This window comes from Apaloderma vittatum, unplaced genomic scaffold (genome assembly GCF_000703405.1).
Source record: "Apaloderma vittatum isolate BGI_N311 unplaced genomic scaffold, ASM70340v1 scaffold14182, whole genome shotgun sequence".
Taxonomy (NCBI): domain Eukaryota; kingdom Metazoa; phylum Chordata; class Aves; order Trogoniformes; family Trogonidae; genus Apaloderma; species Apaloderma vittatum.
Window position 1 is genome coordinate 21,042 of NW_009701978.1, and position 26,160 is coordinate 47,201.

Below are 26,160 nucleotides of genomic sequence, written 5' to 3' on the forward strand. Positions count from 1 at the left end.
ATAAATTAAAAACACCCACATTTCTTTCACAAAGACAAGAAAATGTAAAGAGCTACATTAGAATATGCATCTCTTAGAGACGTCTAGAAAAATCTAGACTTCAAATTTGTGTAAAATCCATTTAATTCATCCCTTCATCTTTTGAATTCACTTTAATAAATTTAACAAAAATGGTAACATTGTATTTTAGCAATACATAGGTGGCTTTGATCTAACTTGATTTTATGTTTTGTAGAAACAACAGGAGAAAATAAAGGAGCAAATAGATGAAGTGAACGACATTCTCCTGAGTGCCACAACTATTTTGGCAGGACCACAAATGGTCAACTCTGAGTTAAGTGAGGTAATAAAGGTAGGTGACTCAGTGACTTGTTTAAATGGTATGTCCTGATTTTTTCAACTTTTAAGTCATGTGTTTAGACTACTAAATAAAAACATCTCCATTTTTATACTGCTTCAATGAAATACTGATGACTAATCCCCCCAAAAAGTATAAATCTCCCTGGATTAAAACCTCTGTAATTACACCTTACTGCCTCAGAATAATAATTGTATTATAGAGACACCTTACTGTAGGCAGAGCTGAATGAAGGATTCTGCTGTAGAGTTCACAGTCATTTCATTACAAGCAGCTGCCAGAAGAGGCTCTGGTAAAAGACTGTACTGTATGTTAAATTCCTTTTAGTGTGCCTGCAAATGAGAATAGGAGAAGGCTAAAGATCCCAGATATCCATATTAAAACAGGCTACTGTTATGAAATCTTCTTCTGGAACTGTATATCCAGTGTTTTCAAGGAGACAAGGCGTTGTAGGAAAAGTTTAGAAATTTTAGGGGTTTGGGCTTTCTACGAAAAAAAAAAAAGAAAATTAAGAAAATACAACTGGGGTTTTGTTAACTAAAATGCTTATCAAAGGTGCTTTTGTTTTTCATGTTTTATTTTAAAATTTTAAGATAATTTAAGACAGATAAAAATTCTCCACAAACATTAATTTTGGTCATAGTTGCCCACTTCTTTTTTTAACACAAAAACAAATATCAAAAGTCATTTTTCTCTTTGAAAAAGTAATTTGACAAAACAGAAAGAAGAGAGCTTGCTTTATAACCATCTCTGGGTGATCAAGCAATATGATTGTTTTCTTCTTCTTCTGTATTTTGTGCAAAACAAATTGCTGCAACTTATCATTTTGGGTCACCCACTCCTGTGGATAAATTTACACGTAGGGGACATTCACACTGCAGGGAGGGAAGTAGTATGCGAACATCATACATCTTCCCTCTTCATCAGCAATAAGTATTTTCATACTTTGCTCATTCATCCTTTTTGTCTCCATTTCATTCTTTTTTTAGTATCTTTTGAGGCCAAACTTATAATCCTCAAACATTTCACCAATTTGGTGTATTGCAGAGAAGGTGAAGGCAGGCCCATTTAGTCGCCCTCACAAATATTTTGTATAAGGAAGCAGTATGGCTAAGGCAAAGGCATACAACTTCTCTTTGCCTAAACATACATGTAGGTAGTATTTAGCTGGACAGATTTAAAATTAAACTAACCCAAGATGTCTCAGTATGAGGGTTGTCTCTGTGCAAGGAGAAAGAAAGAGGCCAGGGCCCATTTTCCATGGTGTGGCACAGGTCACAGACATACACCTAAACCCTCTGCCCCTCTCCAAATTGCCCCCAGGGCACAGGCACTGCCTCACACCATTTCCCAAGGAGGCAGGTTTGGGAAAGCAGTAGCTGGCCAGGGACAAACCAGTGCCAGGTCCTGAGCCATAACAAAGTGATGCACAAGCGTGACCACCACAGCATTACTGACTTTACTTGTATAGATATAATTTAGAAGTCCCAAAATCTAATTTCTGACCTGCAGTCTTCACAGAGAAGAGATAAAAAAAAAATAAAATATTTTTGAGTCCCATCTCCCAATTTAAGAAGAGTCACGATGAGGGGATTTTTGCAGAGATCTGTTTTGATTACTTCACCTAAGATAGTACTTCACACAAAAGATAGTAAGACACTTTTCAGCTGTCTTTTGCATTTTATAAACATATCTCTAATACATTTTCAAGGGATTACTGGTATTTTGGTTGATTTTATTTGTCTGCATTTGTCTTGCCATACTGACATTCATAGGACAGACTCTTTCAGATCTTTCTTCTTTTTGATCTGTAAAAGATATAACAGAAAACATTATAACCATATAGAGAGTGAAATAAAACATAATAATAAAAATACAGACTTGGGTTTTTTACAATTTTCATCTTCTTTCCTTCCTTCCATATTTTGTTCAGAATGCGTCAGGGTTCTACGCAGAAATAGATGGAGCGAAAAAGGAATTGCAAGAAAAACTAGCCAATCTGTCTCTGTTTGATGATGATTTGGTGGAAAAGGCTATGGATCATGCACACAACTTAAGAAGACTTGCTGATGAGCTCGACCGGTAAAATCTAACTTCAGCAGACTCTGTTCATACAAGTGCTACTGACTGAACAGCTGGATGAACTAAGAGACAAGCAGAAACACAGCGACTTTAAATATGCTGTCTGTAAATCAGCACTAAACAAATCACTGTTAAGTCATGTATGAAAGGACTTGTCATGGTCCAAAGGGAACAGCTGAAATTGAGCTGGGCAAAATCTAGTAATCTTTTCAAAGAACAAAAATGTATCTTACATGACATTTCTCCCTTTTTCAATTTGACATGTTCTTCTCTTCCCATAGCAAGAGAATAGGAAATGTAGATTATCGAAAATTAAAGCAACACAGGCAGATTAAATAGGGTTCCAGAAACAGCTCATGTCAGCAAGTTCATTCACATTAAAAAATGTTTAACACTATGGGCCCAAAAATGGGCTTTGGGACAATTTTTGTACAAGAACTGGATTACGGACATAGTAGTTCCTACATTCTATATGTTGTGTCCCAGTGCAACTAGCCCAAAAATTTACTGCAAGTCTTCCTATTTTGCTGGAAGATACTAAATGCATCAACTTTCCTCCAATTTACTAAAAAGTCACTTCCAGACACATTTGAAATGCAACTACATTTACCTATGGAAAAATCACTGCTGCAAATGAATTTTTAAATAATATATTTCCCTAAATTCTACCTTAAGTAACATCATGGACATATGCTTTTGGACAATAAACCTGAAAAAACTCTTGAAATACATTATCTAAATAACAGTTGTTTCTTAATATTAGTATGCCCTAGATAGGAGATTAAAATAGAGAAAAAAAAATGACAGATGGTTTTCTTTTGTATAATTGTATAAAGCTGACATCTAAAACTGTGCTCTGTAATGCCACACAAACTGCAGACAGCCTAAAAATCAAACAATATGTTCAGTCTGATATCAGCTAACTGGGAGCAGTAGAATCACTTGAAAGAAAATACCCCATATGTCTAGCCTTCATCCTTTACCAAGATAATTTAAAAATTACTACCAAGTCCAACACATTAGGAATTTAACAGAAAGCATTTTTATTTATTGAGAAGATTGTCTTGCAGTGAAATTTTAATCCTTTCAAACATTTAGCCTGTCTTCAAATAATTTTGCTTTTATATGTTTACTTTATAAGACTGTTAGGCTTCTATGTGGTAGTTTCTTACTTAGGATATAGCAGGGAATTCTTGCAACAACACTTAATCTGGAAACTTAGTAGTCCCTCAGTGTGCAAATACTTTGACATGAACACTTGCACATGTAAATATATGCACATTTAGAGCCTATACCTAAAATAAATCTCACACATACTCTGAAATCTGTTTACCACAAAATATTAAAAATTAATATTTATTCAAAGTTACCAGCAGCTGAAGTTTGAGCTCTGAATCAACTGTTTGGAATATCCCCTGGGGATCAGTTATCATCTAGTATGCAAATCAAGCTCTACCATGCCAGCAAAGCTATCTTATGTTTTTTAAAATCTAACTTTTTTGCAAAGTTTCATGACCACAGGCAGTTCTTCGTCTGATCCTTCCTCTTTTCCTATGTACTTTTCGAAAAGTAGATACCCAGTGGTAGCCCAGTGATACAGCTGCCCTGATCAGTGGCGTACAGGGGTCTTTCCATCCATGGCCAGTATTTATTGGTAAAGGACAACCAATAGATCTGTTATTCTGTTAATTTATGGAATATCTCATCGAGATTAAAAAAAAAAAAAACGATAAAAGCCCAGTAGTCATTTATTGGTTGTCACATAGACATTAATGGCAAAATTCCCAGAGTTAAACCACTGAGAAGTACCTTCTATCCACGTAATTTTCACCTGCTTCACATTAACATAAATGGTCATACACAATGAAGAGAGAACTATTTAAGCGAAGTATATTTACATAGTCAGAACTCAGAGAATGTTAAGAAATTTCAGCAATATGAAATTATTTTGATTCAGTTTGATTTCTTCACTCTTCTACTCTCTTTTTAACAGGAATTTGTATGGTGTTGATACAAATGGTTTGGTACAAAGGGCAATAAATGCTTCCAATGTGCATGAAAACATTGCCCATTTTATTGAAGAAGCTAATAAAGCTGCATTACTGGCACTGAACACCACAAACCGAGTCAATGATGTAAGTAATTTTCATAATATCAGCTTTTACTTTGCAATGCTTCAGGGACTTCAGACATCGAAATACAAAAAAAACAAGATTTGGCTTAAATGTCAGTACTGAACTTCTCATTGCATATTTTGCCTCATCTATTCTTTCTTGAATTAAATCCTAGATGGTTAATTACTCTGCCAGCCTAAAAGCCCCTAGTATCAGAAAAGACATAATAATTTTTTTTGTCCCTAAGTATAGGGTGATGCTGCTTTGTTTTGTGACTTAAATTGAGGCATTTCTGTAAAAGTCAAGACAACTCCATGACCCTATTAAGAATATGAGCTGGCATTTAGTGCTCGACTCCTCTTATTCCACACAGCATCATGTGGTAGAAATGAGGGCCAAGACATCCAATCCAAGATTCACAGTTTCTCGTAGAAAGTCAGGTCAAAATGGGGCAAATACCCCACTCAGGTAATTACTGCAGGGATGAGGATGCTAATTTTGTTCCCAGGGAGCTGTGGGATTTTGAGTCCAGCCCCCCACTTCCAGCATGCTACTGGGAGCAAGGCAGGTCCTCAGGCTGCACAAGCATTCATCACCCACCTCAGTAGAAATAAGCAATCGTAGTGCCTAACTGACATGTAGCATGAGTATCTCATTGACTGTGATGGAGGTGATGAATCAGGATTTCTGTGCTTCCTGCATCTTTGTTATTCAGTGCTGCTGTCTGGAAAAGCATACATCTCTCTAAACTTTAATTGCAGTCTACAGAAAATTTGCTTTTCAGAATTTTTTTCTTCCAATCCAACTGACAATCTTAAATACTAACAGAGAAAATGAAATTGCGGTGACTTTGAAGTTGCATTTATATGGAGTAATGTGTTGTCCACAATGACACACAATAAAGAGGAACTTTTGATAAGCATTTTCCTGACTTTCTTTTTTGGAATGTACTTGTAGGCTGCAGTTGGAATTGATACTCAGATCACTTACCATAAAGGCAAAAGTGAAGAACTTCTCAACCGAGCCTTGGAGCTACAAAGGACAGCAGATTACAGTAAATATCCACAATTTCTACTTTCCCAGTCAGTTTGTAAACATTCATGTCAAAAGTTTTTAAAAGCATATGACTAAGGCTGAACCACTGCTGTAACAAAATAGTGTATGGATTGAAGTTACCACACATAGTACATGGAACAGCCAGAGGCACAGTTTGAGCAGCTCATGTGTTATCAACCGAACAGATGCTGCAAGTTTATTTTATTCACAAAAGGACCATTTCACTTACAGCCAGTGTTTAAATGTGTGAGCCTGCAAACAGTTGTTCACAAGTAAATATACTCAATCAAGTAGTTCTACCAAAATCAATTCACAACAGTTTAAGTGTTCAGAAAGCCGGATTTCACAAGTGGAGGATAATAATAAAGGATTTGGGCCTGTCTTTACTGAAAATGAAAGAAAGCTTTAAAATTACAGAAATCACCTCTTAATTTTTCAGGACCTTAAAACTTTTTAGGTATACTTGTTGCAGCTATTATCGGTGGTTCTGGCAAAGCAAAAAAGAGATAGTACTGCCTGAAACACAGGTCTCCAGATTTTTCTAAGACACACTGTATCAAGCAAATAATGTCTGGGAGCTGCAAAGTTGCTTTCTCCTTCAAATTATGCAAAGCCAAGCTAGTATGCCCTATACTAAAAGGGCCACAGTATGCTACCTGCAGTGTATTAAATGCTTGATTACACACCTCCACAGAATAAAATTTACCTTTTTAAATGCCACTTCCATGCCACTCAACTATACCTCCTATCTTCTCCCCACAGGTAATGATTTAAACACTGCAGACACTAGTTGGCGTGTTAATGGCACTCTTGCGAGAATGAATGTTCTGCAAAACCAACTGATGAGAGCCATCACAAAAATGCAATCACCAGAGACAGGTTGTAAGAGGACCTTCATCTTTGTGATGCCTTATTTTCATGCCTTGTATTCAGCAGTTATACCTGAACGTGTTCAAAGTTGACATGGTGAAGATTCCTTCATTAACTTTAAGTAAAAATGGTTGGGGTTTACTGCCAAGGCATTATTGTATGCAAAATGCCACAAAATAGGCGAATACAGTAGTTGGTAACTCAAAAAAAATAAAACTCCCAAAATGCCGGGTACAAAAAAACAAAACCACTTCAGTGTCTTAGGTTTCTTTCCTTTGAAAATAACTTTCATGAAAAATATTTGACAAATACATGCATTATATTTTAAAAACTTGATGAAAAACAATGTATTTTTTCATCTCTGTTCCAACTTCCTCAGTTAAATAACACCTGTCAAAATCCAAGGACACTGAAAATTTCTAACACTCTAGAATGGAAATGAGAATTTGTTAAATTTTAAGAATTAATAAAACTGTAGACCAACCACAGGAAGTTTTGAATATTCCCTGTGGAAATAAAGGGAAAACCAAGCAAGGTCGGGTCCCCACTCTGCAGAAGATAAAATCCTCTTAGCCCTCACCACTTAGAAAGTGCTGGTTGTAGCTTGCTTGAATCTTTGACAGAGTGTGTTTCTTCTCACCCTCTATTTATTTTGTAGTGGAAGCCAGAGAGCGTTTGGAGCAAGCTAAACTGAAGACTGCAGAGGCTGTAAGTGCTACCATGACAGTAACACAAGCTACGACCCCCATGGATGAGAATGTGAGGTTGTGGTCTCAAAATCTGCAAGATTTCCAACACAATTCAGTGGCATATGACAGTGCTGTGCATTCAGCTGGGGACACAGGTATGGTGACCTAAATTTTACCATTCCTTAGCACAAAAACATCAGGGAATCATCACAACATCTGACTGTATGAATTGTTTACATTGCATATTCATTGCATATAATCTTCTAGCATTTTACTTCCATGAATCCGTTTCAAAAATTAACAGTTGTCTAGAGACTTGACTATCCTTTAAAACTTTTACATACTTGGGCATCCCGAAAATGACTTAAACACTTAAGGGGTGAAGTCTTATTGGCTTCTAAGTCATTTTTATCAGGGTACCTGGGTCATGTTGAATGGCAGAGAGCTTGTTTAAATACTTTTTGCTATTATGACTGGCGGTTTAGTTATTCTTTTTAACACTGGGAGGCATTTAAAACCAGGGCCCTTTTGTCCTCAGTAGTACAAACATGGAGGAGAAATGGACCCTGACTTGATGAGCTTGTAGTATAAACAAAGATAAAGAGGATTAGGGAGGAAATAAAATGTTTAAGCAGGGTGATTGCTGGAGAAGCTTGTAAATATCACATTAATTCCACTTTTATTATGGGGGGGGAGGAGGAAGAGTAAAAATTGGAAGATTTGTTATGAAAAATTTAAAATAAATAGAAGGACAGAAGAAAAATTGAGGCAGGCCACAAAAAAAAAAAATTAAGAGGATGGAAAAGTGGCAAAAGACGCCGGTCGAGCAAAGCTGAAATGAGTGACTGGTAAAAGAAGGAAAAGAGCAATTAGAATAGAAAAGCATCAACTTAGACGTATTAGGAAGAAAAAATTGCTGACAAGAACCACTATTTGTTGCTTGATGCACTCCTGACTGTGCTCAGGAGACTCACAAATCCCAGGTTATTCATGGCTAGGAAAGCTGGAAATCCAGAACAAGAAATTTCCTGCATTCATTTGATGATATGTACCACCAGCTGCAGCACTGTTCAGTGATGTCTTGCCTCCTGAAATTGCCTCAGAAAAAGTCCCTAACTCTATCGACTCTACCTTCAGAAAGTGTGAATCTCAGACATACTGCCCAAAATACCTTCTCCTTCTGTCAGGAGCTTTCTAACTAGAGCGACATCTTACTGCAGGTGGTGTTATGAGTACCAAACATAACAGTGCTTCTAGTGCCACAAAGCTGCACTCTTCCCTCTAGACCAGGAAAGCCCAAGGGTCACGTTATTTCCAGAATTCTGGAATGTATAAGACCCTCACACTAATATTTTTGGTTGAGTGCTCCCAAAAACTGGTATAGAAGTGGTTCCTTCCACATGAAAAAATGCAGTATTCTTCAATATCATGACTTCTGGCTTTGGAACTGGAGGCAACTCACATTTTTCTGAACTCTTCATCCAAAGGAAACACTGAGCCGCTCCCTCTCTGCTCAGGAAATCTCACTGCTGGTCACTGCATAGAGCCTCACAAGGGTGTAGTTAATACAACAGTAGTTGTATTGCATTGCTGTAAAATGTTTTTGATCACCAGAGAGCACAGTTAAACTGTGGGCCACTGGCTCCAACTCCCATTTAAAATAATATACATGTGGATATTAATGGCATCCATGAAAGGAATCATATGAGTAAAAATATCTAAGAGAAACAGTCTGCTACAGTTTACACATGAAAGATTTTGGTTTTAGCCACCTTCATGCTTGATTTGCATTTAACATTCACCAGTGCCAACTTAGTAGATAATGCAGCAACACAAACTGCATTTGGCTCTTCATGCTCAAAATGTCAGTAGACATTCAGAATTCAAAAAAAAAAACAACCTGCTCATACTAGATGTTCTACTGGAATAAATATTTTCAGCAGCATTTGAGAGGCTCCATAAGAGTGGATAGGCCTAAGATAGCCCAGGTCCCTTGGTTATGTTCCCAAGAAGTGATGCATGGTACATGCAGCATGAGTTGTAAAGAACAGCTCAGCTCGTAAGTGACGTGCCTGGCAAAAATATCTTCTTCTGTGATAGTGGGTTTGTAGGTAGGGAGTCTCCTTGGAAGTACTGGGATCACATCAGAGTGTCTGGAGGACCTGCTCACCACACGCTAACTGTCTGAGAGATGCTAATATGTAAACTACAGTAATGTGTGCCCTACTACATTTGCAGAGGCAGCTTTTGCGTGACATTTTTGGTCTGAAGGCATGGATTATTTTTTAAGTCATGATGATTTTTTTGTCAGAAAAGTCAGGTGAGAATAGTTGGGATGACAAATCAGTGCTACAAAGGAGGCTGGAATGGGTAGTGCTTGTCAGATGTGACTGGGATTCACAGCCTGGGAAAACATATGTAGACATCCTGGGACACAGGGGAGTATTCTCAGGTCAGCGTCATATGTTGTGAGGAGAGGTTGATCTGGCAGGAGGAATGTCCGTGAAAGTCGAAAAGAAAGCCGCAGAAAAAGTTCATACAGGTGTCTGAAACACCTGAACACCTGATCATCATGCCAATAACACCACCATGGCAGCTGAAACCTCTAAGCTGAAATGTCTGGATTGCCTTTGAAGAAATCTTGCACTTCATTTTTTGGAAAGGTGAGAGTGTGTTTTGGCTGTAACATCAGTGGTTTTCTGGGGTGAAGACAAATTTAAAGGTTCATGTACAATACAGCCCAAGTGCCCAGTTCAAATTGTCACCATTGTGCAGGGAACTGGTGGGTTTCAGCAGAGAGGATGAAGGAGAGTTTAGGAAGAAAAAGACTGAAAGAGAAAGTGTCTGGAAAGTTATAATCAAGGTATTTTCTCCCTCACACTTTCCCTTGAGTTCATTTTTGTATTTTATCACAAGGTAAGACTAGTTTTCCCTTTTCACTCTCACCTTTATCCCAATATGAAGGTGAACTATGCAGTAAAATAAAAATTCAGTGTTCATCTGTGTTGAATAATACAACTATAAAGGACATGAGGAATAGTTTTATAGTGAGTTTTTATAATAGTACTAGTAGTAATAGATGTTAGTTTTGTGTTTTCATGTTATAGTTGTGTTTCAAGTTTAATGCCTTGAATTTCAAATGGTTGAAAAGACAGTTTTTCAAGATATCAGACATAATATCATTCAGTTGCTGATTATTAAAAAAAAAAGTGGTTGAAATTTGCTGAATCACTTTCTGAGCCTGTATTTTTTTTTACTTTAAGAATAATGAGGGCTTTTTTCATTGCAGTAGAACATTCATTTCAAAAGGCAGAGAAAACTTTCTCTGAGTTTGTTATACTAAAACTTTTAATGCATCCTGGAATTACTGTGTTACCCAGAATTTATTGTAGATTTTTGAAGGTTTGATAAAATATTGGGTTTTTAGTGAACAGAAAGCTCTAGAGAGAATATCTGACTACTGACCTCCAGCACATATGGTTTTCCAGGACTTAATTGGGATAACTGGGAAGCCTAAAGCTCTATATGTCCCATTCCAACACTGAACTTGGAAAGTAAAACACAAGTGAAAAGACCTAAGCAGAGAAGGGGGAGGACTGTAGCAAATAGAGCTTTTCACTCTACTCAAAGACAAGCAGGACTTGGAGGAGTCCATGAGATCTTCTCATACTCTGGGTTGCTCCAAATGAGCCTGAGAGCTGCTTCAGTCTTTAGTCAACACAGAACTGAAGAAAAGTGATTGGAGGCAATTCTCCCTTCTTTCCTTTCTATACAGTCTCAGTACCTCCTGAGATGTACTCTACTTGTCTCTCTGCTGTCTTATCAGAAAAGAGTAAAAATACGAGAAGAACACAAAAGCAGGGAGATTCAAGTTGTCAGCCCCTAAAATATAATTTCAAACCCTACAAATCTAGTCTTAACCTTTATAGTGAATCCATGTCATTCAAAATTAACTATGAATACTGGAACTTTCTTACATGCACATAGCTTGTGGCTAAAATTGCATTTCATTATACACAGCTAGTTGTACCTACACCTAATTAAAAATGAAAAATGATGTGATGTGTGAATATCCTTCAAAGGGCAGAATGTCATTGGAATCTGATGTGATTAAACTGGATTATAATTAGGGGTAGTTATTCTTCTTCCTCAGTAATTTTTCTGCCTGCTTATCTTTCTGAGAAAGGACTTCTCTCCCTTTGAACACCACAAAGCACCTGCATTTCCTTTTGATAACAATTCTAGTTGCATGTGTACCAGAAGACACAGCAGTGACAGACCAAAGGTCTGGAACTCTGATACATGAAGCCTGGCAGATGTAGGTAGGAAAGCTGAAGAAGTGACCACTCATAAGTGCTGGGGCAGATAGTAAGCACAATTTAGGTGCACATGCATCATCAGCTAAGGCTTTTTAGTGTTGTACAGTACAGGCTTGTTACCACAGTCCAAAAGGAGAGGTGTTTCAGCTAGCAGAGTGGGCTGTGAACCCCACACACTCATGTCACCTGTGCAGCTGTTGCTGTTATCCGGGTGATAACTTTTGGGAGAGATGCACAGCTGATAGCTGAGGGAAACAACCTATTCCTCTCCCCTAAACTGAAGAGCTCATGAGCCATATCTCCTAGATGCAGCTCTACCAGGTCAGCTACAGATATCCAGCAAGATGCTGAAGTAATAATCCTTCTGCTTCAGTTGACATATCTGTAAAATTTGATTTAACATTTATTTGCCTTGAAGGAAGATTAAAAGGTTAAAATTATTAACATTTGCAAAGCTCCTTGAGGAAAGTATTTACATAAGTACACCACCATGGTAGTACCTAGGAGTCACAAGAAAAAGTGTTCTCCTTTGTGCAAACTTCTTTCCTAAAACTTTTGCAATACTGGGTTCTGATAAACCACTACATTTTCTGAAATCACTGCCTTTCACACACCACAGTTAGGACTTGTTCTTAAAGGAGGAGGAGAGAGGTGAGTTAACCTAAGAGGGTAAGCAGGAGTTTTCCTGATGTTTAAAAAACGGGGAGGGGGAAAGCTGTAACTTCTTTTTTCACTGCAGTGAAGAAGCTTACAGAAGTCTTTCCTCAACTCCTGGACAAACTGCACAGAGTAGAACAGAAGGCACCAGCGAACAATATTTCTTCCAGCATTCAGCGGATCAGAGATTTAATCGCTCAAACCAGGAGCGTTGCAAGCAAGGTAAAATTTTTGGATGGGACTTATAGTCATCAAAATCTTTACAGTTGCTATTTGCAAGTAATCAACATTTCCCTGGTATTCATGGTAGACTATTGCTACTGCAGTAGCAACTTTAATTATGTATTCGGCACAGTGTTAAAGATGGCCACAATAACAAAACCATTTAAAGCTAAAACGTATAGGGCATTACTTACAAGCAGTAATAATTACAGCAATTTAATGGAAACTTTTCTGAGATTGCAGTATTTCTTTTTTTTTCTTTTGAATTAATTTTCTGCAGGGTAAGAGAGTCTTTGGCTCACATATCCTTAAGAGAGAAAAAACACTTCCGTTATCATGCATAAATTATGAGAGATTTTTCTGTAAGAAGAACATTGAGGTCAAAAATTAAAACAGAACATTTGAATTAATTCAGAGAAATCAAAAATTCAGTGCATTATTGTATATTCAGAATGCTGGAAGATGCTGTCCACATATATTACTTCAAAAAAAGAAAAGGAAAAGTCAGTATGTGCACAGTGCTTGACTATTCCTAAAAGATATTTCATCATTCAGACAAATGGCACTTAAACTTGAAAACATTATTTCAGATATGTTGAAGGCATTTTGAACTAAAATGAACATGTTTAAAAATTTTATTAGCATCTCGTATATTACTGTAAGTTCAATAATGTAACAGGGTTACTTATGAACAGAAAAGAAGTAAATTATGGGTAGAAGTTTTATAGCTATGTAAGAATTTCATTATGTGCCATACATAACAATGTAGCCCTGATTCAACTAAGTACACTTCTATGTGCCACCAAAATTTAATTTACTTTATGAATATGCTTAAGCACAGTTAATTATAAGCTTTAATTAATTTTCAGTTTAATTTCCTTCATCTTCTTTACAGTGTCTTCCAGAAGCTTTTGTTATAAACATACAATTTTGCATGGCAAACATATAAGTGCCAATTCTGCATCTGCAATAAGCAAGGCTGCTGGCTAACTATTCTTACACATTTGCCTCAAGTAATGTCCCCAGGCAGCAATAATGTGTCTCACTTAGCACACTTGCAACTGCAGGTCCAAGTTTCCATGATGTTTGGAGGCCAATCAGCTGTTGAAGTCAATCCAAAGATCAATGTGGAGGAACTGAAATCTTTCACTTCCATGAGCTTGTACATAAAGTTTCAGAACGACAACCCACAACTGGCAGCATCTCCAGACAGATTTATTTTGTACCTCGGAAACAAAAATGTAAGAGAATAATACAGTCAGTTCTTATATATAGAAAAAAAAATTGAAATGGGTTTGAAGTTTATTTGCACTTGTTTTTTCCTCACAGTTTCTCCCTGTTTCAAAATAAAAGGTATCTACTATATGAATGTTATTGATTTTGTGGCAAGCAAAGAGCAAGGGTTACCAAGATCCTTGTCCTTAAAGATTCTCACCTCAAATAACGACGGATTCCCTCCAAGAAGCAAATTAGACTGCTGATGCAGCATGCTGCTGGCATTGGCACTGCTGTGAGCCACACTTGCTATCTCCACTGCTGGTACTGAGGTGCTCTGAAGCAGTTAATGTCACCCACCTGACTTTTGGGGGCCATATTTTAATCAAGTTTATGCTATTCGTGTCAATTCGAAATCTCTGAGGTCACAGTGCCACAATATAAGCAGGTTTCTTTGCCTGTGGCTTGTGCTGCTATTGTACACTCTGTACATCACTGCTTTGAAACTCCTAGAAAGGGCATATACTCTCACCACCTGTAAGTGTTGTGAAATAATCATCCTTTAAATTATGGTTCCCAAAGGAAAAAAATCACATCTCATAACTCCGGTATAATCCTGGCAAACTGTTATTTGGGAAGAGTAAAGAGGCAGGCTTTTCAGAAGAATATCTACTGAATATAAATCAAGTGAAACTGCTCTTGGAAGAATATTTAATTGCAGCATAATACCTAGGATTTAGACAAATGTTTCTTCCTATTTTCCGCACGTGACAGAGCACATTGAATACTTATTAAGAGCTTTCCATTGAACATGACCAACTTATGGTCAGAACACATCTCATGATCTTGCATCTACTTCAGTCAAAATGGATATAAAGTGAAACACCAGACATTTTATGTACAGTTTTATCTGATGAGAGCAATTAGAGAATGAAGCTTTTGTTTATTAGTTATATTTAAAGATGTCATTTAATCTATCAAAGCCCATGCTTTGCTAATGTTCTCCAGTAAATCTCTTTCAGTGTTGCAACTCTGACATCCTTCTCCATTGGTGTTTTAGGCAAAAAGTTATATTGGTCTTGCAATTAAAAATGACAACCTTGTGTACATTTACAATCTGGGGGGCCAAGATGTGGAGATACCTCTGGATGCCAAGCCAGTCAGTACTTGGCCTTCTTACTTCAGCATCATCAAAATTGAAAGGTAAAGTGATAATGTACATTTCCACAAAATCAAACAGTTAATAGAAAAGAAAAATCAAACAGAAAAGTCTGGGTCAGAACTGCTAATCAGGAGTCTTTATGGCCTAATGCTGAAATAAATGTTAATTCTCTGCTTTTAGAAAGCCAGAACCCAAGGGCCACAGGGGGAAAGAGAAAGTGTCTGTAGTTGTTCTCCTCCTTTTCTCACTGAGAACCAGGCTTCTAGTGAGGAAATAAAAACTCTTCCTGGAGTTGGAGGCTTGCTTGTTCTTTTTTAAGCCTAGCTAACACAAAACTCTCTTCTCTTACAATTGCCTCCTACAGGATTGGAAGACATGGCAAAGTGTTTTTAACTGTGCCCAGTCTTAGTAGCACAGATGAGGAAAAATTCATCAAAAATGGAGAGGTTCTTGGTCCTGGCTCTCTCCTGAATTTGGAACCAGAAAATGCTGTTTTCTACGTTGGTGGAGTGCCTCCAGACTTCAGGGTTGGTCAGATAAATATTCTTGGATTCACGGAATTACTGTCTCTCTGCTCCTTTAGGAATAGACACCTCACATTTTCATTTACATATAGTCTTATTTGCTAAAAGCTTTTGCCTTTTCCTCCCTCTTATATACTTTGTAAATATGAAATGTACCACTTAACCATTAGCAGTCCTATATTTAACATAATTAAACAGAATAGCAGAAGAAACAAATAAAAACAAAAGAAACACAATCATGTATCAAATGTATCAGTTCTGCAGATAAGAATAGCAATTTCTGTTACAACTACACATATTCTGCATTGCTGTATCATCATTAGTATTATAGCATAAGCAAAACAGAATAATGAGAAGCCAAGGAAAAGTTACTGGGAGTGATCAGACTCTGATGTACAACTTGTTTTGTTAACATCACACCTGTTATTTTAATATTTAAATAAGTATCCAGTAGCTCTGTCATATTTATTCTTTTGTATTTTTCCCCTCACCAGTGTGGCTATTTAAATTTCATTAGTAGTGACTTTTTGTAAAAAGGAGTTCCTATATCCTGCGAACTGTTCAAAATCATACCTAATGAGGATTAGCCACTGATACAGACTTTGAACCCAAGTCTCCTGAGTTTAAAGAGTTCTCTTATTTCTCTCTCTTTTGTCATGATATGAAGTTATTTTCTGTCAGTGAAGGATAGCTATACTTTAGATATGAAATATCTACTGAGAGATTCAATTACATTGAGTAAGATCTATGATGAGTAAAATCTTAACCCTTTCAAAGTGCACTCTCTTCAAAACTACAAATGAAGTTTTTGTTTGCAGTTGCTTTACCTGGCCTGTTGTTCCCACCGTGAGACCATTTACATGTTCCATTTTAACTTAGAGCAGCAGAGTGCCCGTATCATGATAAGCACTGTGAAGACTATTCCAAGGTTGCGTCATCTCATTTGTTTCAAAACACGAAGAGCAGAGATTCAAATTGACACCGGGCACAAATGATTTTGTGAGAAAAGTGTGACCTTTCTCCTTTTACTTTTCGTTGCCCTCTGCACAGCTCCCTCCTAGCTTAAATCTTCCTGGCTTCATCGGCTGCCTGGAACTGGCTACCCTGAACGATGAGGTGATCAGCCTGTACAACTTCAAGCACGTCTATAACATCGACACCACCACATCGCCACCTTGTGCCAGGTAGGGGACAGTCCCAACGTCACTCTGCTGCTCTGATTTGTTGCAAGTACCAGTCCTGGTGATTCATTCCTGGTTTAAATTACAAACGTGAAGGTGATATTGAGTTGTCCAGAAGCAACTTTTAACTCCTAGTTGTGTCAACGAGTGGAACTTACATATATACAGGATGATGATCCTTATGGGTCCTTTCCAGCTTGAGATATTCTATAATTTGCTGTTGTCTCTATTAAAAATTCTCTCATAACTTTTCCCATGCCGTAGAAAGGGAAACTACTGTGTTAGCTGGGGCATGGTCCAGGCTCCTTCTATACCTCTGCTGCTCACCTAGGACACGAGTGCTCCTTACTCGAATCCGCAATCGAATGCCGCAAGCGTTAGAGCCACATCCAGTTAGGTCCAGTGAGCCTGGTAAACCTAAGAGCAGTCCCACTGCCAGCTAGCAAAACTAGTTACTGCTTCTGCCATACACTCTTAAACCCACATCAAAAATTCCCCAGATAAGCCATTCACAAACTGGGAAACCCAGCCTCAAAGGCAGAAGTGAAATCAACCGCAGCATTTGCTTAGCACAGACCTTAGCAGGTATTTTGTTCATACAACAGGCAGCAATGGTAGAATCTCTCTGTACAAAGAAGACGGGGGAAACTTGCAGCTCTCATTGGGAAGAAATGCAGGAGGTGTTGGGACAGAGCAAATCATCACTTCCCACGCCATTCCCGAAGGGAGTACGAGCTGCTGTTCTCCAGGACAGTGCGCGCAGACTGCTCTCAGGCTCCCCAGCAGAGCCTGTGCTTGGCTAAAGGCCTCAGAGAATACAAACGGGTTTCTGCACAAACCAAGCAAGCTCTTAATAGAAATATATCTGTATCCTTATAATGAGGAGGTGTTGTGAGCCTGCCACTTTACAAGGATAAGCAAAGAATTTTCCTGTCCTCTACATACAGCACAGGACAAAAGCACGATGTAATGATGGAGTTAGACAGACCTTCAAAGCTACACACTGTTTTTTTAAAAAAAAAGTCACAGAAAGGATCTGAAAGTCATCCGTCTCACTGCTGCCAGGAAGCAGCAGCAGTTCAGAACAATTATTTCAAGAAAGTGTATTAATTGTAAAGGCCTTTAAATATCCCCAGATTAAAATGAGATGAGCCAAATATTGCTTCCTTGTTTGTTTTTTCATAGAAATAAGTTGGCTTTCACTCAGAGCCGGGCAGTGAGCTATTTCTTTGATGGCTCTGGTTATGCCTTGGCAAGAAACATTGAGAGAAGGGGAAGATTCAGCCAGGTGACTCGGTTTGACATAGAAGTTCGAACACCTACAGAAAATGGATTGATCCTGCTGATGATTAATGGGGTGAGTACCAAATCCTCCTGGTACCCTTTATCCACGAGCATCACAAATTCCTCAGTACTTAGAATATCACAGAAAATCCAAAATGCTTATGTACTTATATTTAACTTCTGGAAAGAGGAAACACTTTATGATCATCTGGTACACATATACATTAGGAGGGAACCAGAACTTGCTCTTCAAAGGTCCCAGGAAGCCAAAGCCTTGAGTTGGACTCTGCTGTCACCCAGAGACAGTCAGGACTTCAGAATGCTTGTACCCTTGTGATGACACTTTGAGAGAGATTCCAGTTAATCCCAGCAGTTGCACCTTTATTTAAATGTGAACATACAGTCAGAGTGATATAAAATTTCCCATAAAGTAGCCATGCTGTGGTAGGCGTCACTTCATAACTGTGTCTCAGGGTGTACTAAAGCTAAACATTTCTTTGAGTTACTGAAAATAGATAGTAGACCAAATATAAAGGCTTGATCCAAATATTAACAGCTTTTCAGAAGGCTGAAGCTGATGCAAGCCCTGTGAGGGCTTGCAGGAAGTAGACTCCACATGCAAATATCCTCTGAAGACAAACTTGGATTTTTTTGTCTTTGGGCATTTCCACACAAAGCTCCTAAGTCCTGTGCAGAGTACAGCCTGGTAAAGACACAGAAAACATTTTACCATGTAGATGCAGTCTGCAGACATACACTTGTCTAGACCAACACAGGCCACCACATTGAGCGGGATTTAGAAGAGAGAAAAATCTATTCTCTTTAGCTACTCTCTAGTGTTTGCCTTTAGGGTTGCTTCCAGAGGAGAGCTCTGGGGAGCAATTTGCTCTACAGCATAGCACGGTGCCACTAATCTTCAAGCTTAGAAGATTCTGGATGAAACAACTGCTGTTAGAAGTTTAACAGCCTCTGCTGCAGATCAGTCATTTTTCTTCTAAGCGAAAGTGCCCAGGAGTTTGTCAGAGATGTATGCACTTTGTGTGTTACAGTGGAAACTGCGATCAGGTTGAATGTTAGCTGTGGAAGGCCATGCCTGCTCACAGGCACTTTTTGAAAGACTGTGTAGGCCAGTCCATTATTCAGTTCTGCAAAGACAGCTCATACATATTCTGAATGTAATCCTTATTTCCTTTCCAAGTTTAAGATGTTCAAAACATACCCAGTTTTAGCCTACTTTTACTACTTTAAGTAATGACTTCTGAAAGTGGACTCATTTGTCTCAGAGACAGCAGTTCTTGGGCTCCAGTAGTTTTCTGAGAATTATTGTTCCCATATTTCCATTAGTCATGGGAACAACAGCATGAGCACTAGGAGGCAAGACAAACAATATCATTAAAAGCATTAACCCAGATGGACGGTTGGTGTAGACTGTCCCTTCCGCTTCTTAATGTTCAGTTTTGGAACAAGACTTATTCTATGGTACAGATCTTCATTTCAAGCACTCCCTAAAGATTTTCTGAAGCAGAACTCCTGTTTACCAAGTTTAGGTCACCCAACCAAACCACGAAGCATGAATAGTCAGCAAATCCAGAAACCAAATACACAGTAAATATACTCTAGCTATTGCTCAGCCTTCAGTAAATACATCAGTGCTGAGCATGGCTGTGAAAAGATAGAATCCCAAGCTATTTCAGGCATCATGACAGGAGCTGCTAATGCAGATACAGCCACTCTAGTGCCATGCCATTTTTTACCAGTATAACATCTTTCATCTGGTGCATGTAGTATTACTTCGACAGTAAACAAATGTGTTTGCATTAGGAATACTTTGCTGGTAAAGAATTAGTGTGCTGTCAAATACTATTCCTACAGGGAAACAGTTCAACAAGTCTTCAGGTAAGTGCTGTTTACCAAACAATTACGTATGCATGTGTATAGATACACATATATTGTATATCAAAATTATCCAGAAGCTCTTGCAGTTCTGCAAATAAAAAGACCTTTACCCAATATGCTTTTTACAATGTCAGATGCTCTCATAACACTGTTTATTATTTTTTTAATTGCTGCCCCAATCATAGTGCTTTTCTGACTGCTGTTTTGTTTTACACAGAGTATGTTCTTCAGTCTAGAGATGCACAATGGTTTCCTGTACCTCCGCTATGACTTTGGCTTCAGCACTGGCCCTGTGCTTCTAGAGGACTCCATGAAGAAAGCTCAGATTAACGACGCTAAATTTCATGAGGTAGAGATGAAGTTATAATCACAGCCATTTGACCAACTATCCCAGCAGTTCCAAAGCAGCACTGATTTGCTCCAACACCAGTGAAAGGAGCAAAAGGATGAAGGGCCAGGTGACCATGAGGGCAGAAAAGCAGAGTACATGCCTACCTTGGATGTGAAAGAGCACTTGTAAGTCCCCACCACTACTGAGTGGTGGAAAGGGAAGGCGGTCCCTGACTCCTGGTAAATCAGTGTTTGTGGACAGATTCTGCTTATTACCAGCCAAGGAGAGGACAGTTCACATGGGATAAAAAGTGTTATTAATGCAAAATAAAATTATGTCCAGCACAGCTATATCCTTCAAATATACAACCCTCCTCAACTAAAAACATGTCATTATGTTAACTTGACCACCTTAGTTGTTATGCATTGTAGTACAATTCCCACTTAATTTGAAAAGACAATTATTTTGGTAACAATCTTTTATAAATGCATAGTATCTTAGGGACTTTGAGAGACTTAAAATATCTGCTTGTATTTGGTTTAAGAGAATTTGCTTTAAGCCAGTGTAATTGTGACAGTGACAGTAGTAAATCCCCCTTAGTGGCTTGCTTCTCCTGTCATTTACCTGATGTAATTTCAAAGTCTGATTCCTGAACCACAACTACAGCTACAGTTCTGTTCAACATGTTTAAGCAGCACACAATTACGCCTTTTATGCTTTGACAATGAAATATGTTTTCAAGAAGTATGCCCCAACTTTTGGGATATATTAAGAAAGTGCTCTGAAGTTAATGGAGCTTATCTGTGTGCTGCAGCGCAGAATTTGACACAAGATGCTTTCATGTGGATTTATTCACAAGTGAATCCTGGGCTTTCAGTCATCACGGAAATTGTGACATCAAAATAAGCTCCCTCCTAGTAATTGTTGTCAGTCTTTCCTGATTTCGAAACCACTTTTTTGACAAATGGCAGGAACTTTTCAAAGAAAAATATATAAAGACATAAACTATTTTGCAAAATCACCACAATAACTTACAATAGATGACATTTTGGACACTTTTAAGCACAAGTTTTTCTTTTCAGATTTCTATTATATACCACAATTCTAAGAAGATGATCTTGGTAGTAGACAGGCGACATATAAAAAGTGTAGACAATGAAAGAACAGCAATGCCATTCACAGACATCTACATTGGAGGAGCACCTGCTGAGATCTTGCAATCCAGGTTGGTTTATAACTACAATCCAATCTTCACATAATCACCATATTTAAGTGATTTTGTATTACCTATGCAGAAAAGCTTACGATAAAACATTTTTTACAGCTTCAACATCTTATGTAAAACAACCCCTCAGCAACTCTTCTAAGTGAATCTCAGAGCTCTGAAGTACCAAGGATTAGGCTAAATGCAGCATAAGCAAATTTTGCTGTCTAGTTTTAGTAAGTGTAACATGAACCACCATCTTTGTAAAACTAAAAGGCATTTTCAAGGAACATGTGAATATACAGAATCGTTATTCCTCCTTGCTCTACAAAAAGTGATCTTTGTAAAAAGCAATGTACCAGCTGTGGCGTCAAAACCCTCTACTAACTGCATTTTCAAATCTAAAGATGATATTTTTTCTACTTCCACTTCAGTTTTGATCTGTCTCAGGTTCTTTCTAGACCCAGGTCAACTGGCTCTATGTGGGCGTGGGAAGGAAAGAAAGCCTCGTTTTCCCATCATACCCTTTGACAGTAACCAAGTTTAATCTCAGTAGACTCTCATTTCCTGTGGTGGGAATCTCCCAGACCAGGGTCATGCTCTAGGAGAGCAGACTGGCTGCTTGGAGAAGGATGCGCTCTTCTGACAGGCAACATTTATTCCTAGGGTCAGAGAGCAAGGCCGGCGTTTTCAGAAGGGCTCCAGCTGCTGTTTCATGTGTCACAACTGCTCACAGAAATACTGTCTCTCTTTAAAACACCATGTATGGGGGGGGGGAGAAAAGAAAAAGGAAGATCGTAAATGTTGCACAATAGCTTCTAGGAATTATTGGTAAATCTCCTGAAACCTTATTTTGTTGTCAGGAGAGCCTGTCAAATCAATAAGTAATGTCTGAGATATAACAAAATTACAGATTAAACTTTGAAGATAGCGATAAACTTCATATAAAGGAAAATGTAATTATTTGAACATGCAAACAAAATGGTGGGCAAGGCAGAAACAGTATATAATTTATCTGGCCTTTCAAACAGTTCTTTACAAAGTCTGTGAAAAGGCGCTATTAAGAAAACTAGTAGGGTGGCGAGAAGAAAGGCTGCAGTGAATTAGAAAGCAGCTGGGAAAGAGAAAATAGGACATAGCAGTAACTCTTCAATTTTCACAGTATAAAAAGTCTACAGCACATGCCCAAAAGATTTCTCTTAGGGCTGGTATTAAATACATTAATGATCTAGAAAGAAAGGACAAAATGATGGTGAAAATTACTTCAGTTAATCAAGCCTAGAGAGCACTGTAAAAGCCCAAAAGGACCTGGAAATCTAGGCAATTGAGCAGCTCAATGACAGATGAGACTTGTTCACAAACATAGGATACAAGATGAATCACAGGAATTATGCCCAGAGTTTTCTGACTGAATAGGAGTTATTCTGCAAAACACCTGGAAGGTACTGTAAAAGCAGGAAAAAGGGCATCTCAATAAACAAGTCATATCAGAAAACATCCACAGACATTGTAAAAACATGATCAATTATAATACTGAAAAATGTATATGTAAATTATTTAAATGGAGCTATACATTTGTCTTTGATGTTATATTCAGTTTTGGTTCTCATGACAAAGGTAGGCAGCAAAAAGTATAGTCCAAATGTGGTGACATCATTCCATTTTCATCAGGAGCGTAAGTCAGAATTATATCATCTACTGATGATCTACTACTACAATCCACTACTGATATTTATGCCTCTTTATCTAGACAGACATACCTTTAACTGACATTGTGGGGCAGCAACAGGGGAGGAAACTAGCTCTGGTCTTAGAGGAGTTCAATATTCTTTCAAAGCAGTGCATTTTCATTCATTTCAACAGCACCTTCCTTTGTCAGTTGCCTTTTTTTCCCAATTAAATGAGTCTGGAAGTATCACTCCATGTTATTTTTCTCCCACCTCAGTAACTGCATAAAGCAGAAAGAGAAAGGGAGGTAGGATCATAGGGCACTAGAAGTTCTTAAGAAACAAACTCAGAAGCCTTCCTTTAAGTTAAATTCTATTTTCTGTAGTTCCTATTGCTCCTAGGAAATGTTAAGTTAATGTCATCAAACAGAGAGGCATATTTGTGGCATCCAGCCAGTCACATGGTCAATCAGAGTAGAGATTAAACTGGTTGACTGATACCCCACATTCTGATCCACTGAGAAGCAGATTAAGCCCGTACAGTCCTCCTCCTCTCATCTTATTTCAGACACGTACACGTACATCTGCACTACTTCACCAGTGGAGAAGAATAAGCATTTCCAGACCCTGATTTATCTGTTTTGTTTTCAATGCCTACCTTAGAATGAAATAACTCGCAGGCAACTAGCACAGAAGCAGATGTCAGTACTCAGTATTATCTCATGTGAGTTGAGAAGAATCTCACTGCTAAGGTACATCCAGTTGCAAGAATAAAGGTAGCCAGGTTAAAGCTCTGTTATGGGCCTGTGCTGTAATGCTATTATATCTTGGCGAGAGTTGGAGCTGAAAAACAGAACAGTGGACATGAGCAGTTGGGATACACTGCTGTGCTATTTACATCAAATCTGACATTAAAAGGATTCCGGAAGCCCACCTGCTGCTCTCATTTATAATTATGTAAAACCACGCATCAGCAAGCAGAATTTACTCTTGCTTCCCTGACTTTTGCTGCTATCGTTTGTTAAGAATAGAGAGCCGTTTGCTATTTTTATCTTTTTTAAGTTACTCTGCATGGATGTCTTCTCTGAACTCTCATATATTTCTCCCCACAACATTCACTATGACTTGTGCATCCTGACTTTTCAAAACACATGATGTGGTTAATTAGTTGTTTTACATGAAGATGCAGGAATTGGACACTAGTAAGGTGAATGACTAAGGCTCTTTCAATTTTTTTAGAACACCTTTGTGATAAAAGTCTGTTCAGAAAGGCACAAGCTACCTAACTGCAGCTTGTTTGGCATTGTTTTCCAACAGCATTAGCTCACATCTGGCAGGAAGTATTGGCTTTAAAGGCTGCATGAAGGGTTTCCAGTTTCAAAAGAAGGATTTCAACTTGTTAGAAGAACCAGGAACCCTAGGAATCAGTTATGGGTGCCCTGAGGATTCACTGGTAAGTATAATATCATCTGTGAGGTAACAACAACATTTTGGCAATAGATAAGGCTGTAAGCTTGAATTTTACTCCAAACAACAGAAAGTCTTCAACCATGGAAATGACAATGCATTCACTGACTGGCAGGGGTGATGTGTGTGTGTAAGTCTGCTGACATGCCAGCCAATTCTCACCCGGAATTTCAGCACAAGGTGTTTCACTTGATATTCCTATCATATCTGAGATTCCAATGTGAAAGCTGGTTCTGAAATAAATTGTATGTTGTACACTGAAAGGAAATATTCAAATGTAATTTGATTTTTCTTAAAGAAACAACATGAATTGTTCTCACATGCATCCTACTACAGATATTTGAAATGAAAAAGCAAGATATTCAACTTTCAAATTATTTATCCTCTGAAGTCAGACCAGCTCTGCCACTCACAAGTTACCTGCACCAACATCAATACTGAGAAAATTGCCTTTTTGTTCCTGATCCCTTCCATCTTTTATCCATTACAATGCAAAGCTGGTAAATCTAAACCATATTTATGATCTTTAGCCTGCAGCCATGTCTATCCAAAGCCATGCTGTGAACCTGTGAAGATGAAGGAGCCCACCCCGTGTGGAACTCATCACACAATCTCACCCTCTGTCAGCAAGGAAGCTAGTTGCAATTTGCCCCACCTCGGACCCAGTTTTACTCCTGAGAGTCAGAGGGTTATAGGCCACTGTGTCCAACACCACATACCCACCCCCCACCCCTCCAGCACTCAGTGCCTCATGCAAAGTGTTATAGCACACGCTGGAATGGTGGCTCTGTGCCACACAACTCTGAGGCTTGAGCCCCCTCTGCTTCTAGTTTTTCATGCTCACTAACATCAGCAGATTTAGGATGAGGCCAAAAATCCCAGGAGACTGAGATCAATTTGGCTTACACGGCTACGCTTTCTTAAGATTTTCACAGCATGTGAGGGAAATGCTATATAAATTAGGTTAAGACACATGGGAAAAATGGAAGGTTTTATAGAACTGAACTGGATGCATCTTAAAAAAAAAAAAAAAGAAAAAGACAGAAATAGCCTCATTCTTTTTGTGATTTGAATGTTTACTGAGGTTTACGTGTAATTTTGTTTTATTTAATACACAGATGTCCCGCAAAGCATATTTCAATGGAGAGAGCTTCATTGCATCAAGCCAAAAAGTGTCCCTCTTCAGTGAATTTGAAGGTGGCTTTAATTTCCGGACATTGCAGCCCAACGGGCTGCTGTTTTACTATTCTGAAGGAGTGAGTACATACGTCTTTATAGTTTGCTTTGTTTTATCGTGGCATTGTTTTGCAGGAAAACCCTAGGAGAATAATACAATTTCTCACTTCATGGTTTCCTAATAGAGAAAGCAGTCTGCAATATATAAGCATTCATTGATGACCTCATTTTCACAGTTCACATTTGATCTACAGATGAAAACCAGCATTGCTTAGACGTTATTTTGATGTTGAGAAGAGTTTGTTCATATGCCTAGAATTAACACGCATCCAGTTGTGCTCAATAAAGTCCTTAGGGCAGATCTTGCTGTCCTCAGCAGCGCTGCAATCCCTATTTAGACCTGTAGGTGCTACCAAAATACCAAAAGAGAGACAATCCCCTAGAAGCCAGGACAAAGTTTGTTTGAATTAGTGGGATGGTATTATCAGCATTGCCGATTTGACAGAAATCAGCCAGAAAGCTGCCTGTATTCCCAGATGGTACTTAGACCTCCACATGTGACTGGGAAAAGCTGCACTTGAGAATGGCTCCTCGCAGCTATGGGAAACCAGGTCCCTCTAAATGCCCCCTCAGAAGTCTGACATGGGCAGAAATATGGACTTGCACTCCCAAAATGTTGTGTGAGC

General features: G+C 38.3%; 1 protein-coding gene across 1 annotated transcript in view; it reads left to right on the top strand.

Annotated features, from left to right (window-relative positions):
• The window catches only part of LAMA4 (laminin, alpha 4), a gene marked incomplete at its 5' end in the record, with an annotated part of 60,826 nt that overhangs the window by 20,078 nt on the left and 14,588 nt on the right, over positions 1–26,160 (top strand). Inside the window, 16 exons of the mRNA XM_009879361.1 lie at positions 236–352; positions 2,292–2,440; positions 4,434–4,575; positions 5,512–5,608; positions 6,373–6,489; positions 7,139–7,324; positions 12,228–12,367; positions 13,435–13,608; positions 14,643–14,785; positions 15,109–15,271; positions 16,319–16,452; positions 17,635–17,806; positions 19,847–19,978; positions 21,043–21,185; positions 24,149–24,284; positions 25,417–25,554. Of these exons, the coding sequence (XP_009877663.1) occupies positions 236–352; positions 2,292–2,440; positions 4,434–4,575; positions 5,512–5,608; positions 6,373–6,489; positions 7,139–7,324; positions 12,228–12,367; positions 13,435–13,608; positions 14,643–14,785; positions 15,109–15,271; positions 16,319–16,452; positions 17,635–17,806; positions 19,847–19,978; positions 21,043–21,185; positions 24,149–24,284; positions 25,417–25,554 (2,283 nt within the window). The remainder of the gene's footprint in view (positions 1–235; positions 353–2,291; positions 2,441–4,433; positions 4,576–5,511; positions 5,609–6,372; positions 6,490–7,138; positions 7,325–12,227; positions 12,368–13,434; positions 13,609–14,642; positions 14,786–15,108; positions 15,272–16,318; positions 16,453–17,634; positions 17,807–19,846; positions 19,979–21,042; positions 21,186–24,148; positions 24,285–25,416; positions 25,555–26,160) is intronic.